Source organism: Blennius ocellaris (genome assembly GCF_963422515.1).
Source record: "Blennius ocellaris genome assembly, chromosome: 8".
NCBI lineage: Eukaryota > Metazoa > Chordata > Actinopteri > Blenniiformes > Blenniidae > Blennius > Blennius ocellaris.
In genome coordinates, this window is record NC_137657.1 from 15494424 (window position 1) to 15510010 (window position 15587).

Genomic DNA, 15587 nt, shown 5'->3' on the forward strand with positions numbered 1-15587 from the left:
AGGACTGTAACACTCACCAACTGTAGAAGCTAAAAATAGGTCACCACAACCAGCAGTTTACTCCTGTTTGAGTAACGGTTCCCCGAGACGGGATGTGTACTCAGGAAAATGCCTGCATGTAAAAATGATACATGATCACATACATATGTGGCCTCATGGTTTCACACTGACACTATTGTAATAAAAAAAAAACAATGCCACGGATGATGTGGTGAAGTACAGAAATGTTGATGAAATCTGGTTATGCATTACACCATTAAGTGTAAAATCATTTAAGCTGCTTTCAAACCATCAGGCATGTTTAGCTTGGACATGTCGCTGTTTTCTCCACTCCTTGAGTGTGTTAAGCTCTCATTCCGACAGAGTGATCTGGTCTGACAAACACAAGCAGACCCAGCAGGGAGCCACCGCTGCTCTTAGCTGCGACCCCGGCTATCTGGTGACACACAGACTGAATGGGAATGAATAGCAGCATGTTCTGTGCTGTTCCTTTCACTCCCTGTTATTGTCTCTGTTGCCGCGTCTCTCGTGAGCTCACACTTTCAGTCTCCCCTGACTTGGCCAGTCGCTTGTGATAATACGATATGACATGGAGGTCCAGGCATGATGTGTGTCATCTCTCCCGCCCGGCAGCGTGGCGGTGACATTGTTCTGGCATGCAACATGTTTGGGTGGCATGTCGTCTGCTTTGGTAGTTAAATGGAAGATTCATCTTGACAACAAGCAGCGTTACTGGAAATTAACACTCAATTTCAGTTACTAGTTACTTCTTTTAAAAGTATTGGAATGCATAATTGTTAATAATCATAGGCTCAATGGTTATATTTTGGTCACACATTAGCTGAGCTGTCTGCACTTTGTGGATCAGTTCTTGGGCAGATTTATTAAGTTTAGCTGAAGTTAAATTAATTTGTTGGCGGAAGATTTTCTAAAATCTGGATGTTAACAGTTCTACATCCCAGGTGTTAACCTAACACGACACATGCTAAAGCTTACGCAGTAGGTACTACTCAGGGTGGGAGATATCCCATGTTGCTTGGATAATTCAGGATTAAAGAGCCTCTCCTTTTTGACAACAGTTACTACTTAACAAACTCCTGTTCATTGACTCAGCTAGTAGAGCAGGCTGTAACATCCAGTCGCTCCTGTTAGTGTTGTAGTGAAGCAGTAAAATGCCAAATACATGTAAATGTTTTGGGGTTTTTTCTTACAAGTTAAGTCTAAAGCATTGGCCAATGCTAAAGTTAACAACTACCACATTAAGCAGAGCAAAGAGAGACAGCAACTCTGCAGTTTGACATTTATAATATGCAAAACAAGCAACAAGTAATAAGAACCTGTCATAATCGGTGTTGTGCTATTAGCTTAGTTGTGCTTGATACGGTGTCATTCATAACACATCAAATGTCTCGGTGTTAAAGTAAAAGTTTCCTAAAAAACAAAACAAACTTATTTGACTTGAGTTTCAGCAACAGTTATATTTTTCACTCAGAGGATCTTTACAGAAGCACAGTGTGGGATGTAGTCTATCTATGGCTGCATTATTAACAGACATGCCATTAGGTTTTTACCTGGCAGCTTGGTATGATCCAACATCCCCGCATGGTACACACGGCTATACAATTTCCTCTTGATGCAATTCAGCGATATCTGTGTATTATCTTCTGAGGGGATCCCGACTTATTAGAGCATGAAAAGGCAACAGCACAGTGGTACGGGGTAATAACTTCCTTGTCCTTTGAAATGAGCCTGTCATAGCCTCTGTCATGCAGGAGCTATCAACGAGAACCCAAACCGAGAAGTTTACACCCACTGAAACACGTCTGCATGTATTCAGAGATTTACAACATCCTCTCCACGTAGAGATTTCTTTGCAACACCAGTTGTGGGATTTTTACAGAGTTGATGTCGTGTGTGTGTGTGTGTGTGTGTGTGTGTGTGTGTGTGTGTGTGTGTGTGTGTGTGTGTGTGTGTGTGTGTGTGTGTGTGTGTGTGTGTGTGTGTGTGTGTGTGTGTGTGTGTGCGTGCGTGCGTGCGTGCGTGCGTGTACATGTGCAGAGCTGAACCAAAAAATAAAAATAAAAATAAAAAGTTGCTCTTCTGACGTCTCCAAAATGCTTTAATAAAAATGAAAATGTCTCAAAAGATGAATTATATTTCACAAACAATTCTGTCCCAGTTAGTTTGTATTCTTAGCTTCAAAGCTAAGAAACTTCTAACCTGCTCTTACTGTGCACTCATCTGAAGGTCATATAGAACAATAGTGATTCACTTTGATCTCGCTTTTAAAAAAAAAGAGAGAGAGCACTGTACAGCATTTGGGTGGGAAAGTGGAGTGAAGGAGGAGAGGTATTTCAGTGACTCGCGAGGACGTTTCTTTACTAAGTGCCTTACACGCTCTTGTTCCCCCAGCACTAACCCCACAGGGTGCTAATGAAATATCTATGTTCATCCAAATGTCTTTCCCCGAGCCACCCAAGCCCATTCTGACACGACACGTGTCAACATGTGACTTCACACTTCAGCTACAATGGCTGCCCCAGAAATTACAGCGGCTCAAATTGAATTGCTTTTTGCTTAGAGGTTGCTGAGGGAATGCAAGTGTTGAATTATTGATATGATTCAAAAGAGTTGTGGGGTTTTTTGTCTCCTTTTAAAAAAAAAAAATGTCTGTGCTGCAAACATAACTGAAAACATTCTCAAATTGAAAAAAAAAAAGCACAAGACATATGGCATGCCTGCAGTTTTTGAAGAATAATTCAGTATGATGAAGAAAAAAAAAACAAAAAAGCAATGATTTGTCAATTCTAAAAAGATTTGCTTGCAACAACCCTGCCATTACAGCATTTTTAAAATTGAATTTATTAAAGTGCTTCACACAGGATCAATCTGCTGATAGACCTTAATAGAAACCCACAAGCCACTTCATTAGGTACATTTGTGCATTTGATTATTCTACCTTTACAAATTTCATAATATCTGCCTTTGCTAGGAGAAGTTTAAATTAATTTTATGTATAATTGTATGTTCATGGCTTGCTGTGATGTTTCTAAAATTCACTCACTCCCTCTGACGACAGATTCTATGTGGGAGCCGTTATGCTGGATCTGAAAAAATTGTACAGATGTACCCAATGAAGTGTTTGATAATGCAGATATCTTTTGATTCAGCTGTTCCTTTATTGTCTCCTCTTGGAAGGTGACAAATCCTCCAATGGATATTTTCATCACAGATATCCAGAGCTAGCAGACTAAATGAGAAGCCATTCTGTTTTCTGCTCTTGTCTCTCAAAAGGACCTGATGGCCATCGACCTGGAGCCGTACCGCTTTTGTGGCGTCAACATGACGGGCTTCCGTATCCTCAATGTGGATAATCCTCAGGTTGCATCCATTGTGGAAAAATGGTCAATGGAGAGGCAGATACCACACAAGCCCGACTCAGGCCTGCTGGAGGGAATCATGACGGTATGTTTTATTACTGCTCGTTACATTTTAGGTCTGCCTTCAAAATGTCACGAAAGAACACTTTGTCTCATCTATCACATGTGTCTTTTGTCATTATCGAATGACGATTTTAACCCTTTTCATTTACTTTTGCAGTAATCCTTCCATCAATCTCTTTTATGACCCTCATGATTTAGGCTTGTGGTTCCTTACTGTGTTTCTTTAAAAAAAACCCAGCTTGACAAGCGTCTGATTTGCTTTAACATTGCCATAAAGTGACTCCTAGTGGCGGCAACAACATCCAAAAATCAGGAGCCTTGTGTAGAAAAGCATTAGACAGTTTCTAGATTGTACAAAATTGGTGGGGTATTAATTTTCTTGGAGGCAAGGTGCTCAGACCTCTGTGCCAGGTTGCACCACTAATTGTACTCATTACAAATCTGTTTAACAGGACATGCTACTGTGCTGTTCCTGCTCTGCCTCAGTGGCTCTTTCAGTTGTTTGAGTGCTTTGTCTAATAGATCAAATTGTAATATTTTAACACATCAGAGATGGGTAAGAGTATGCCCACGAGCAGATCTTATTATAGGTTATTCTCCGGCAAGTGCGAATCTGATTTAGATGTCCTGAGTGCTGACAAAGTATCAGGGTCCCAACTGTGATCTCAGGCAACCCGACCAAGAACGTCCTGGACCCCATGTTAAGAAACACTGGTTTACGCAAGCCGCGGCTCTAACACAGACCAAAAGCATATGGTATGAAGTAAATTGCTATAAATCTTGAGTTTAGCTTTGTTTTCAAAGATTATTGAACTTTAAGTTGTGAGTGGTTAGTCCCTGAAGGTTCTGAAGAGCAATAAGTGTCTTATTTTAAAGGCATGAGCCATTATAGAAACGTAAACAAGATTTGGATATGAGCCAGTAAATTATGTAAAGACAAGATTGAGGAAATACACAGTGCTCAACCTTGAAACCCATGAAATTCAATTTATTTTGCTCTCTTTAAGTTGTTGCTAGATTGAACCAAAAACCCTGAACCTAAGTGACAAAGGAGAAAAATGGAACCCGGTAGGAAATTTGCCTGCCTCATGATGATAGAAAGGTCAGATATTAGCAAGAATATTTCAGAGTTATGAGTTTATGCCTTCAACATTGCAGACAGTAAAGGCATGATGGATGTAATGGTGTAGAGAGCGTTCGCTAAGCCCTTTCAAACCAAATTATCCTTTGAATGCACCATTCCCCCAAAGTTTTATTTTTTATGAGCAGGTGCATCCCTTCATAGCCATTCCTGTTCAAATGGGTACTTTATAATGGTTCATGCATCATTGTCTCAGTATGTTTTCTAGGAAAATGATAGTGACTTTAGCTTTCTCAAATGGCCCAAGCAGTCCGGATGTCAGCTCAGTGATGCTCCTCAGAGGGAAGATGAAGCAAGATGTGCAAGTGGGAATGTGATATACTGTCGGATTTTACTTAATCATACAGCCAGTAACATAAAGAAGACAAAACAAGGTTATATATAGAGAGAAGCATGTAATATGAATAATTAAAGCGGGCAGTGGTGGACTAGAGGTTAGACAAGAAAGGTCACCAGGTATGAATCCAATACTGAAAGGTCACCACCATGGGTCACCTAACAAGATCACTGACCCCCATCAACTCCCTGTGGGCCGCGCTGTGGCAGCCCACTGCTCCCAGGATGTGTAGTTCTTGTTAACTATGAATAGGATAAGTTCAATGCAGAGAGGTCATTTTTTTTCCTCAAGATGATCAGCAAATGTTCTTTTCTGCTTTGTTCTTAAACATTTTGAATGTTGTTTTAATATAAGAGTTAGAGATTTCCTACTTCTCTCTCAAGAGTTTTCAGGATACTGATACATGGCCGACCGACACTTAGATGCCCACGAGAAGGAATCCAGCCGAGTAATATACTAGGGAGCCTGGTGGATTCCATTCGGGAGACGTCCCTGAAATAGCGTGGATTTCATTACCGAGCTTGTGGCAACCAGTCATTCTCCTTATCTCTTTGTTGCTGACATGATCCTCCCATCGTGTCACCAACAATGAGTCCTACGCAGACAGGCATGTTGGATGCTTTCAGGGCGAAGCACTTGCAGCTCCTTTAGAGTCCATGGTGGTGAAACGTCAGCTTAGCAGCCAATCAGCGACAATAGAAAAATTTGGAGAAAACTCTCACACGTGCTAAAAACTGAGACCTCGTGCAGCTCTTCGCGTTAACATATCAGATTGAAATAAAGATGATGCAAGGCTTGCCACATTTTAGTCTGATATATGTTCTACATTGGTATAATATGTCATGGGTGAAGAAACATATTTTACACATTTCAATGTAAATTTTTCCACATTATATTATGGTAATGTTTCAGCAAACCATTTACAAAAGTGTGTGATAACTGTTATTCACTTCCCGTGATACGTGTCCCGCGTGACATTAATAATAATTAATTTAATCAGTGTGATGCCAGGTGTTTTTTGTTGTTGTTTTTTTACTGAGGCAGCATTTATGATATAGTGGATTATGTTATTAATAAGAAAATGATAACAGGCAAAATGGTAATTGTCTGTCATTTTTAACAAAATGATAAACAATGAGAAAGTACAGGGAAAGTATAATTAAAAGGAAAGGCTCTATAATCATGTAAACATTACAAAATATGACTTTGGTGTTTCGTGTGTTTTACAAGCCATCAGCTAACACAATGTTCACCCTTAATTCCAGACAGATGCAGCTCTGACCTATGACGCAGTCCACATTGTGTCCGTGTCGTACCAGCACGCCCCGCAGATGACGGTGAACTCGCTGCAGTGCCACCGTCACAAACCCTGGAGATTCGGAGGGCGCTTCATGAGTTTCATCAAAGAGGTGATGAGGCACCTTTGGCCTGTCGCTTTTTCCATTTTAGAGTTATTTATATTGGAACATACTGAGTGACGAACAAGACAACAGGAGCGGAGTGGGGATCATGTAGTCACCCGAGACCGAGATATTTATCCAGCAAATCAATCACATCCACACACAAAGTAAACCTGGTCTTGATAGACGCATCAAAGCACCGTTGTTGGCAGCTTCATAAATTCCCCGTATTCATAACCTATTTTTCAGAAAGCATGTACTGTAACCTTTTGAAAGCACAACTTGTGTAATCGGCTCCTATTTCATCTAACATGAGTGCCTGACAGTTACTCAGAATACACAAACAAGCCTCTGCAAAATGGCAGATTAAGCGTGTGTGGAGATGCTACTATTTGTATCTTCGTTTGTTCAAACAACAGAATCATTTGTATTTGTCCTGGGTGTGGTTTAAAGATGTTAAAAATGGCAGGAATCCCATTTGTTTTGTGTTTTTCTTTCTCTTCATATAATCACTCACATGACAGCTAAATTAAATCATTAATCTCTCGGATCGACCGAGTTTTACACAAGCTTCCGTTACTAACCAGGATCCCTCAGCTGTGGGAACATTGAAAGATAAAGCCCTTTCCTCAGCCATTTTCTTTACCAAAACAGATGACAACTCACTTTGACTGCTGCTGTTATACATGCCTCAGTGAAAAGTGCGCTGTCAGCATTTGTGGCCAGTCTCATGCATGCTCTTTGACCGTTTTGCGTCATTTTTATGGTTGGAATCTCTCTTGAGGTTCAGTTGAGGACCGTGTCCGTATTCACTCACCCGCAGCCCAACAGCATCCTTCTCAATCTGCCACAAAGTGCCTACACTGCATCATCCTCTCATTGTCATGCTTAGGAGCAAAAAACGGAAACTGCTCCGAGGCACATGGGTCAAAGTCCAAGCGGATTGTCATTGCGTCTCTGCCGGTCACCTTTAAACGTCACAGAAGTACATAGACATTTTTGTCATACTGTGCCAGTGGCAGGTCGTTGCTTTGCATTCTGTGGGCAAGGCAGGCGATTATATAGGTAAGCAGTGCCTCCCATGTACCGTAGGTCCAGTGACCTGTGTCTTTGGAGAGGTCAGAGTAGCTGAGTGAATGCAGGGTGACCACACATACTTGGCAGCAGTGGCCACTCCTCCTCCAGTCTGTGGGAAGCTAAGCTGTCTAGCTCAGTGGTAAACAGGGTCGGAAAAGGGCTCGAAAACAAAGTGTAAACAACTGCAAACTGTTGTAAGCCGTAATGCATTGCTTTGAAGAAAAATTGGAGTGCGTGGGAGATTTTAAATGGCCACAGCTTGTTGTTCCTCCAAAGGATTTTCACCAGCAGCAGACAACATCCTTGAAAGAAAAATCCCTGATCTTTTCCAAATGACATCTGTCTCACTTTCGCGATGTGTATTGAAATGCAGTGTTTGAAACATTTATAGCTCAAACACTCAGCTTGCTGTGTTAAATGGTAAGCAAAGAACATTTTATTTTAACCTCCAAACAAAATGATTTGGGCCACGACTCAAGACATCTCTGGTATCCGTCCCTCCTCCTGAGGTGAAAAGATGATGGACATGTTTGTGATTTTTTTTTTTTGTTAGTTTTTTTCAGGGATGAGCAGGACACTAAAAAAGACCTGTCAGTTGGTTATTTTACTGCAGGACATCAACACCGGAGAGGCGTTGATATGTGTGTCAAGGCTTTCTGCAAATGCAGTTTCAAGAGCCACTTAAGTGAGACACATTTGTCTGATTTCAGGCGGCGCTACAAAATGGGTTTGCACATTATTTCTCTCACAGATGGTCGCGAGCTGAATCGTGATGAAAATGCACATTTGCAAAAAGACAACGCGAGTCTGGAATTACATGTGGACAACAAGCAATATTGTTGGTCTTGAAGATTCAGAATTAAACATTGAGCAATGAGCACTTTTATAAGATCCAACACCACAAAATTAAGAGCAAGAGGATTTTCACAGAATGATGCCTGAATGACTGCTTATGTCAATGCCACACATCCAAGTGTTATTTTTAACAGCTGTTGAAACATATGCAAAGTTGTTTTAATTTGAAATATCTGGCAATCCTTATTATGTAGTCTGCAAGTGTCACAGCTGTTACACTTGTGTTATTGTCATATTTTGACATCATTACGTTTGTATTATTAGGACTACTAGTATTTATACCTTATATGTTTTAATCTGGATTTTTTTTTCTTTTTTTTTTTTTCGAGAAATCAAACTGGGATGGCATCTATGTGACCCGCCAGAACTCCTGAAGCTCTTTGGTGCCCTCCTGGGGAGACATACCCCACACCACTGCTTTACAAACTGAGGCTGGTTAGGTCGAATATAATTCTTCAAGTGTGCTCTGGGGCAGAGTCAGACATAAATCATGCACAACCCTGCCAGATAACTCCCACCATTTATAATGCTGCTTCAATGAAAATGTTAATACAGCAATGTTAATGTGGTTTCTACACTTTTACTGATCACCAGGACTGATAGAGTCAAATGGCTTCACAGCTGAGACAGATCAGCTTTCTTGCTTGAGGATTTATTGTGTGTGACGTCTGTTCTGAAATCTGATGGCTGATTTGATAAATATTATATTTTTAACTGACATAATATAAATCAGTACAATATTATTGAGTACCAGCACATGTCAAATATATCTAAACATATGTGTGTGCAACAATGCTATGTAGAATTATCCCATATTGGTGCAAGTATTTCTAATTAAAACCAAAACCAAATAATGAGTCATCTTAATAAGATGCTTTTCCATGACTGTAACAAAAAACAAAGGAATCTGATTACATTGTTGTACTGACAAAAACATAAACTTGTGGTTGGTTATAAAAACACTAACTCGGGTCTGATTTACGCCAGCTGCAAGACAGGACTGTGACATGTTGTGAAGGTCGAATTGGCCCTGAGGATGTGACATGGCTGAGGCATTTATGTCACTCGTTGAATTAGAGCTGCTTGAACATGCCACCCACTTCGATGGCAAGGGGCCAGAGGGAATGAGGTATGAGGGGGTTTTGGAAAAGCGGAGTGCCACAAATTTCTCTTTGAAGCTTCGATCTTCTCACAACAAGTTCTGGCAAGCTACAGTGTTGACAGGCAGCTATAGGCTGCAACGCGGCAGCAGTTTGGATTTTTAAATATCAGAAAAGTGCTGTGGCTTGACAAACGGGTGGATTACCCTATTGTATCAGTTGAGTGTTGAGGGGAGAGAAAGGAAAGAAATGATCTGACCCTGATAACAAACTATAGATATGTTTATACTGATAGGTAGTAAGACTGATAGGATAATGAGCTGAATATACGAAAGCTTTGCACACCAATAAAAACACTCTTCAACAATGGTCAGTAGAGACAGAAACAATCTATAGAGCGAGAACAGTGGCTGCAGGCATTGGTCATAAACTGGCTTGCGTTTGCTCGTACACATGTTTGTGTGGGTGGTGGGTGGGTATCACAGAATTGTAATAGGGGGCAGTTATACACCACCCCCACCTCCTGGGGAATCAAGCAAAAAGGAGATGGCTGTTAATTAACTCGGCGGTCTGGAGGGAAAATGCATCGGAGGCGTTGAGATGTAAAATGTAATTAAAAAAAGGAAATGCAGTCTGTTTACAGTTAGTATCTGTAGTTTTGGTTGGTCTGTGCATGTGAACTCTCGATGAAGCATGATTCCTAACAAGACTCACACACCTCTGTGGTGATATATTTACAGTGAAACATGCAAGAAAGTGACGGGTAAATAAAGATATCAAGTGTCATACCACTGCAACACATTGGAGCTATAAACACTCCCAAACGATAAAGTTGAGCACCATGGCAGTGCATCGGTTAGCAGGAATGATTGAAAGAAAGAGAATTTAGACTTTAGTATAATTCTATTGGTGATGTTTAGTCCATGTGGCATAGCGTATCAGTGCCATCACCTCACAGCAAGAAGGCTAACTGGTTTGATTCTGCTCACCAAGGGTGGTCTTCCTTGTAAGCTGCATGTTCTTCCTGTGCTTCCTGTCTGATTATATTAATTGTGTTGCGCAGTTTAGAAATAGTGTGCACTGTCTCTTCGCAGGCAGAAGATTCATCATCTACCCCTCTTTATCCAGTCCAGGAAGTAGACCATCACAGCCTATTATGGGCAAAGCCAGGATACACACTGTGCAGGTCACCAGTCCATCACAGGGCAAACGCCGAAAGACTGACAATACCACATTCACCTGTAGCTCAGAAGTAAACTGCCTGCACACGCAGGGATAACATGCAAATTCCATTCAGACATGCTGGAAACTCCACTCCACCACCATGACGCTATCCAACCAAATGATATCTGCCTGAATTTCTCCTAAAGACTTGTTTGTTAATTAGTAGGTGTTTGTGTGTGTGGGAGACTGTTTGTCTCAATGTCAGCCCAGTGCTTTTCGCTGTGTGTTAGCCTTAAGCACATTCAGAGAGAAAATGAAATACATAATTATGTTTAACCTGATTTTATGTAGTATACCACAATGTCTTAAGTTTGCCAATTAATTTTTTTTTAAATAAATATATTTAAGCTGCGAATTCTATTGTTTTCAGTCCCACTGGGATGGTCTGACGGGGAGGTTGTCCTTCAACAAGACAACGGGCCTTCGCACAGACTTCGACTTGGACATCGTGAGTCTGAAAGAAGATGGACTGGAAAAGGTACTTGTTCTTAAAATGTGTAGTTTCAATGGCGCATTCTATGCTGCGATGGAATAAGAGCACGACACAAAGAGATGCCTCTGTGACGACTATACCATAAAAATAATTTAATGGATTACTGATTCCGGAGAAAGACTTTCGATTTTGCTCTCGATGTGGAACAGATAATGCCAATTTGACAGTATCATTTACCTCCTAACAAGGAAGCAAATTGGCTGTTTCAACATAAGCATAAGTTAGTGGATCATAAAGCAAATTGGATTAGGGTACACATTAGGGTGTTAATTGCTGCCTCTCTTAATGATAATTTGAGGTGATGCCCAGAATGCTGTTTGGTGGTAATGAGCTGTATAAACATGTTTCACAAAAAAAGGGGGAAAAAAACAAAAAAGAAAACAAAAACAAACGAAAGCGTTAGTAATGTAGAAGTTATTTTATTGTACTGGAGGGCTTTTGGACTACAACTGCTATTCTCTGCTAAGGGGCTTTCATACATTATGAATACATCAAATAGGGATAAGTCCCATTATGACTTCCTCAAGTACTCCCTAAAGGCTCGAGACTATATAATAGCAGGAGCTTTTCAGCTTGTAACCCTTCTGTTCAAGGATAGAGCTTGTAAGTCTGAAGCTTGGAAATGATTTTTCTTCCTTTCACTGGCATCTTGTCCTGCACGTGGTCAATTAAGTTGAAGCACAGTCATCTTTTGAAAGTATTTGATGCTATATTAGTGTCTTCTCATTGTGTCGCTGACAAATCCGACGCTAAAGCATGTTAGCGTTGATCCAGCGCTCCGCTGCAGCTTGCGTGCGTGAGTGTGTGTGTGTGTGTGTGTGTGTGTGTGTGTGTGTGTGTGTGTGTGTGTGTGTGTGTGTGTGTGTGTGTGTGTGTGTGTGTGTGTGTGTGTGTGTGTGTGTGTGTGTGTGTGTGTGTGTGTGTGTGTGTGTGTGTGTGTGTGTGTGTGTGTGTGTGTGTGTGTGTGTGTGTGTGTGTGTGTGTGTGTGTGTGTGTGTGTGTGTGTGTGTGTGTGTGTGTGTGTGTGTGTGTGTGTGTGTGTGTGTGTGTCTCCATGCAATCGGCTTTAACTGTTTGAGCCTGTTAAGATGTAGACTTTTTTCCTCAACTAATCCATTGTAATTGAATATTAGCCCAAGTTTGAGCCTATGCTCGAATTATGAACAGGTTCTCGGGGAAAGGCACTTTTGGCTCAACACCGGTGTGCTCAGGAGGGTGAGATAAGTGTAATACCCTGCGTGTGGGTACATGAGTAAATAACTTTTGCTGAAGCCTTTTTCCTAATCATGTTTAATGAATTGAGCTAATTGTAATTGGGTACAATTAGAAAGAATTTTCCAAAGCGGAAACTACTCGGATATTTTTAAGTCTTTCTCCTGGAGTCCTCTTTGGTTGTGTGACAAGCTGTAACTAATGTGCTTTTCAAATTAGAGCATATGCCGCTCACTGGATTAGGCAAGGAGGACACTAACATTCATGCTTTTTGGGGCGTGGGTAGTGGGGGGTTGTTCATCTTTAAAATGGATCCACCTCAAGCACAAACCTCAGTGAATATTAAAAGCTCTGTCTGTAGGAACAGAGGACGGGAGGAGGGTTCGGAGCTCGACTTGCAAACAGAAATTGTTACCGACAGCCACAGGACTATTTGTGCTAATGATATGTTCCACAGTGCGTCTCTGCAAAATGCAGGGATTCTTTGCCTGCAGGCGTCGTGCATGTATAACTCCTTTTATTTGCTGAAATCTCGAGGCTTATCTCACCGAGACTGCAGAGAAAAATTACTTTCACAATGCGATCTAACCAGCAACTCTGTGATGCATCTTCATTCAAATTATCCCTAAGCTTTTTGGATTATTAGCTACTTTTAATAACGTTTCTGTTTCATCAGGCTTATTGTTGATCCTCACATTTCTTCTGTGTACATTTGCACACATGGCAGACTCTCACCACTCCTTCACATTAGGCTGCATTCTTTTTTTTGTAAGTCGACTGTGATTTGTTGGGATAGTACACACTCCCTTCAAATGATTTCAGTCTCTTTGATTCACCCATCATGCTCGATTCTTTTCAAGACACACGCTTAAGTACCCCCCCCCCCCCCCGCGCGCGCTTTCCAAAACACCCCAGACTGATGATAAAAGGTGACTCAGCCAATCATCTAATGCAGCCAGAGCCGTGTTCAACCTGGGACTAATGTGGGAGATGGTTGGCGGAGGAGTCTGCTGAGGTCACAGCCTGCCAACAGACACAGAACACTTAACTACACACTTTTCATCTTCCTCAGGTGGGGAAGTGGAGTGTGTCGGGAGGTCTTAACATCACTGAAGTGCCCAAGCGAAAAGGGATGAACATCACTGATTCCCTGGCTAACCGCTCCCTCGTCATCACCACCATCCTGGTAGGTCACCTGTGTAGTCTGTGTACCAGAAAAAGATGTCCTTCCCACCTTTCCCTCAGAAAAGACTGAAATCCAACCTTATAGGCGCAGCTCAAAAATATATGGGAAATGTATTCAAATCTATTGAAACATGTTAAATACAAATGTAGATTTATCACATGTACACAATTGTTTTCCAAATATTAGAATATTTCACAGGATTTTGATATAAATATGACAATAAAAAAATTGAGCCGCTTGGAGGTGTAGTGTTATGTGTTTTAAGTGTAGAAATAGGTCACAAAACCAATTGACTTCCCTGTAATATTGTATCTTTAATTCTACATATATGTTTAGCTCACTGCATCAGTGATATTGCAATATTAAAGCAACAGTAATGTTTTACTCTCAAAACATTTCTACATCAGGAATATGTTTGCTCAGTTTACATCTCAGTGACTGTCACTATATAATTGATCAAATCTAAACATAGTTAAACCATAAATTATACATTATACTGAATTATAATATGCAGGTGTATTAGCTTTAAGATTTGCTAAAAGAGAGATAAAAAATGGGCAACAATAAACAATTGCTGAGAGCATATTAATTACATGTTCAGACCGAGAGGAAGAAAGAGGTGTAGTTAACACTGTCACTTGCTGTTGGGGCCTGTGTGGCACTGCCATAGTGTTACTGGCACAGACGGTTTGCCATGCATACCCCTTCAGGACAGATATACAGGCTGCAATGATAAACACTGTTATTATGCCTATATTGGGAGTACAAAGCGGCAATTATGACAAGTGCGGTCAAGGTAGGACATAATTAGTGCCTTTTGGGTGCCATCCATGTTAATTCTGTCTCGAAGAGGAGAAATGGAACAAGGATTTAAGTGGTGTAATATTGAACTGCTGTACAAGGAAACACCAGTGAGTATGCTTTCAATGACACCGGGGCTGTTATTCAGAATACAAGGAGGGTTACAAGCACAATTTAAGTTTTCTCAAAATATTTGCGATAGTTATTTTTTCTGCCATATCTTTGACACATCTGTTCATTTGCTCTCTCTTTGGGAATCATTAGATTAAGATCATAAAACTGACTATTTCGAAATTGCCAAGACGAGAGCTTCAACTTTAATATCAATCTCCCCTCTCTGTGTAATGACATTGCATCAAACTGATTCCAGTGATGCATGAACAAGACGTCTGACAGCTTTATAGTGATAACTCTGTCGAAGAGATTAAGGCGCTTAATGTGTTTTTCCCCTTACATTAATTGTTTGCACTCCATTGCCTGTAATGTGTCTGTGCAGGCCCACCTTCCTCCTCTTACTGTTATGCACGCCCATGCTGCGATTGTGAGGGGAGATGTAAAATAAACACTTTGATTCGAGTCCAAACCTTGGGGAATAGCACGAATTGGAAGGCTAGAAACAGATGGTAATGACTTTCTCCTTTAACATGCAAACTTTTTGATCAAGTTAATTGGACGACTTCAGCAAAGTTTGAGGCTAAGCGCTTACTCCCTAAATGCATTGTCATCAAGTATTCATATCTTATTATTTATTTAAGGGGCCATCCTAATTCTAATGTCCAAGTGGCTTAATACTTGGCAAACAACAATGTTTATCATTTACTGTGTGTTTTTCCAGATGGTTCTATTTAGTTGGAATTTATTTAATAAATTAGGGCCAACTAGATGTTCGGATTACGCCGCTCTTCAGAGACATGCCACCAGGACACTCAACGTCTTCTTTCCGCCGCCCCTTCCACCTACACTTTCACCACCTCTGCCTTACCCCATAAAATAATTTCCTGAGGGAATAAAGAGTGCCATGCCTCCCCATTTTCTCCTCTCTGACTGCATCTTTTCTCCTCCATGACACACACACACACACACACACACACACACACACACACACACACACACACACACACACACACACACACACACACACACACACACACACACACACACACACACACACACACACACACACACACACACACACACACACACACACACAAGAAAGGGGTCACCTTCACAAGAAAATCAATTACTCCTCTTCTGAGCTCAGTTTGTAAATTATACATCTGGCTATTGGAGGCAATAAATTGTATTACAGCTTTTGCAT

At 40.9% G+C, this 15587-nt stretch overlaps 1 protein-coding gene across 1 annotated transcript in view; it reads left to right on the plus strand.

Moving 5' to 3' along the window:
* The window catches only part of grik3 (glutamate ionotropic receptor kainate type subunit 3), a gene marked incomplete at both ends in the record, with an annotated part of 106413 nt that overhangs the window by 63170 nt on the left and 27656 nt on the right, over nucleotides 1-15587 (plus strand). Inside the window, 4 exons of the mRNA XM_080500865.1 lie at nucleotides 3295-3465; nucleotides 6187-6330; nucleotides 10948-11055; nucleotides 13355-13468. Coding sequence (XP_080356991.1) covers nucleotides 3295-3465; nucleotides 6187-6330; nucleotides 10948-11055; nucleotides 13355-13468 — 537 coding nt within the window. The remainder of the gene's footprint in view (nucleotides 1-3294; nucleotides 3466-6186; nucleotides 6331-10947; nucleotides 11056-13354; nucleotides 13469-15587) is intronic.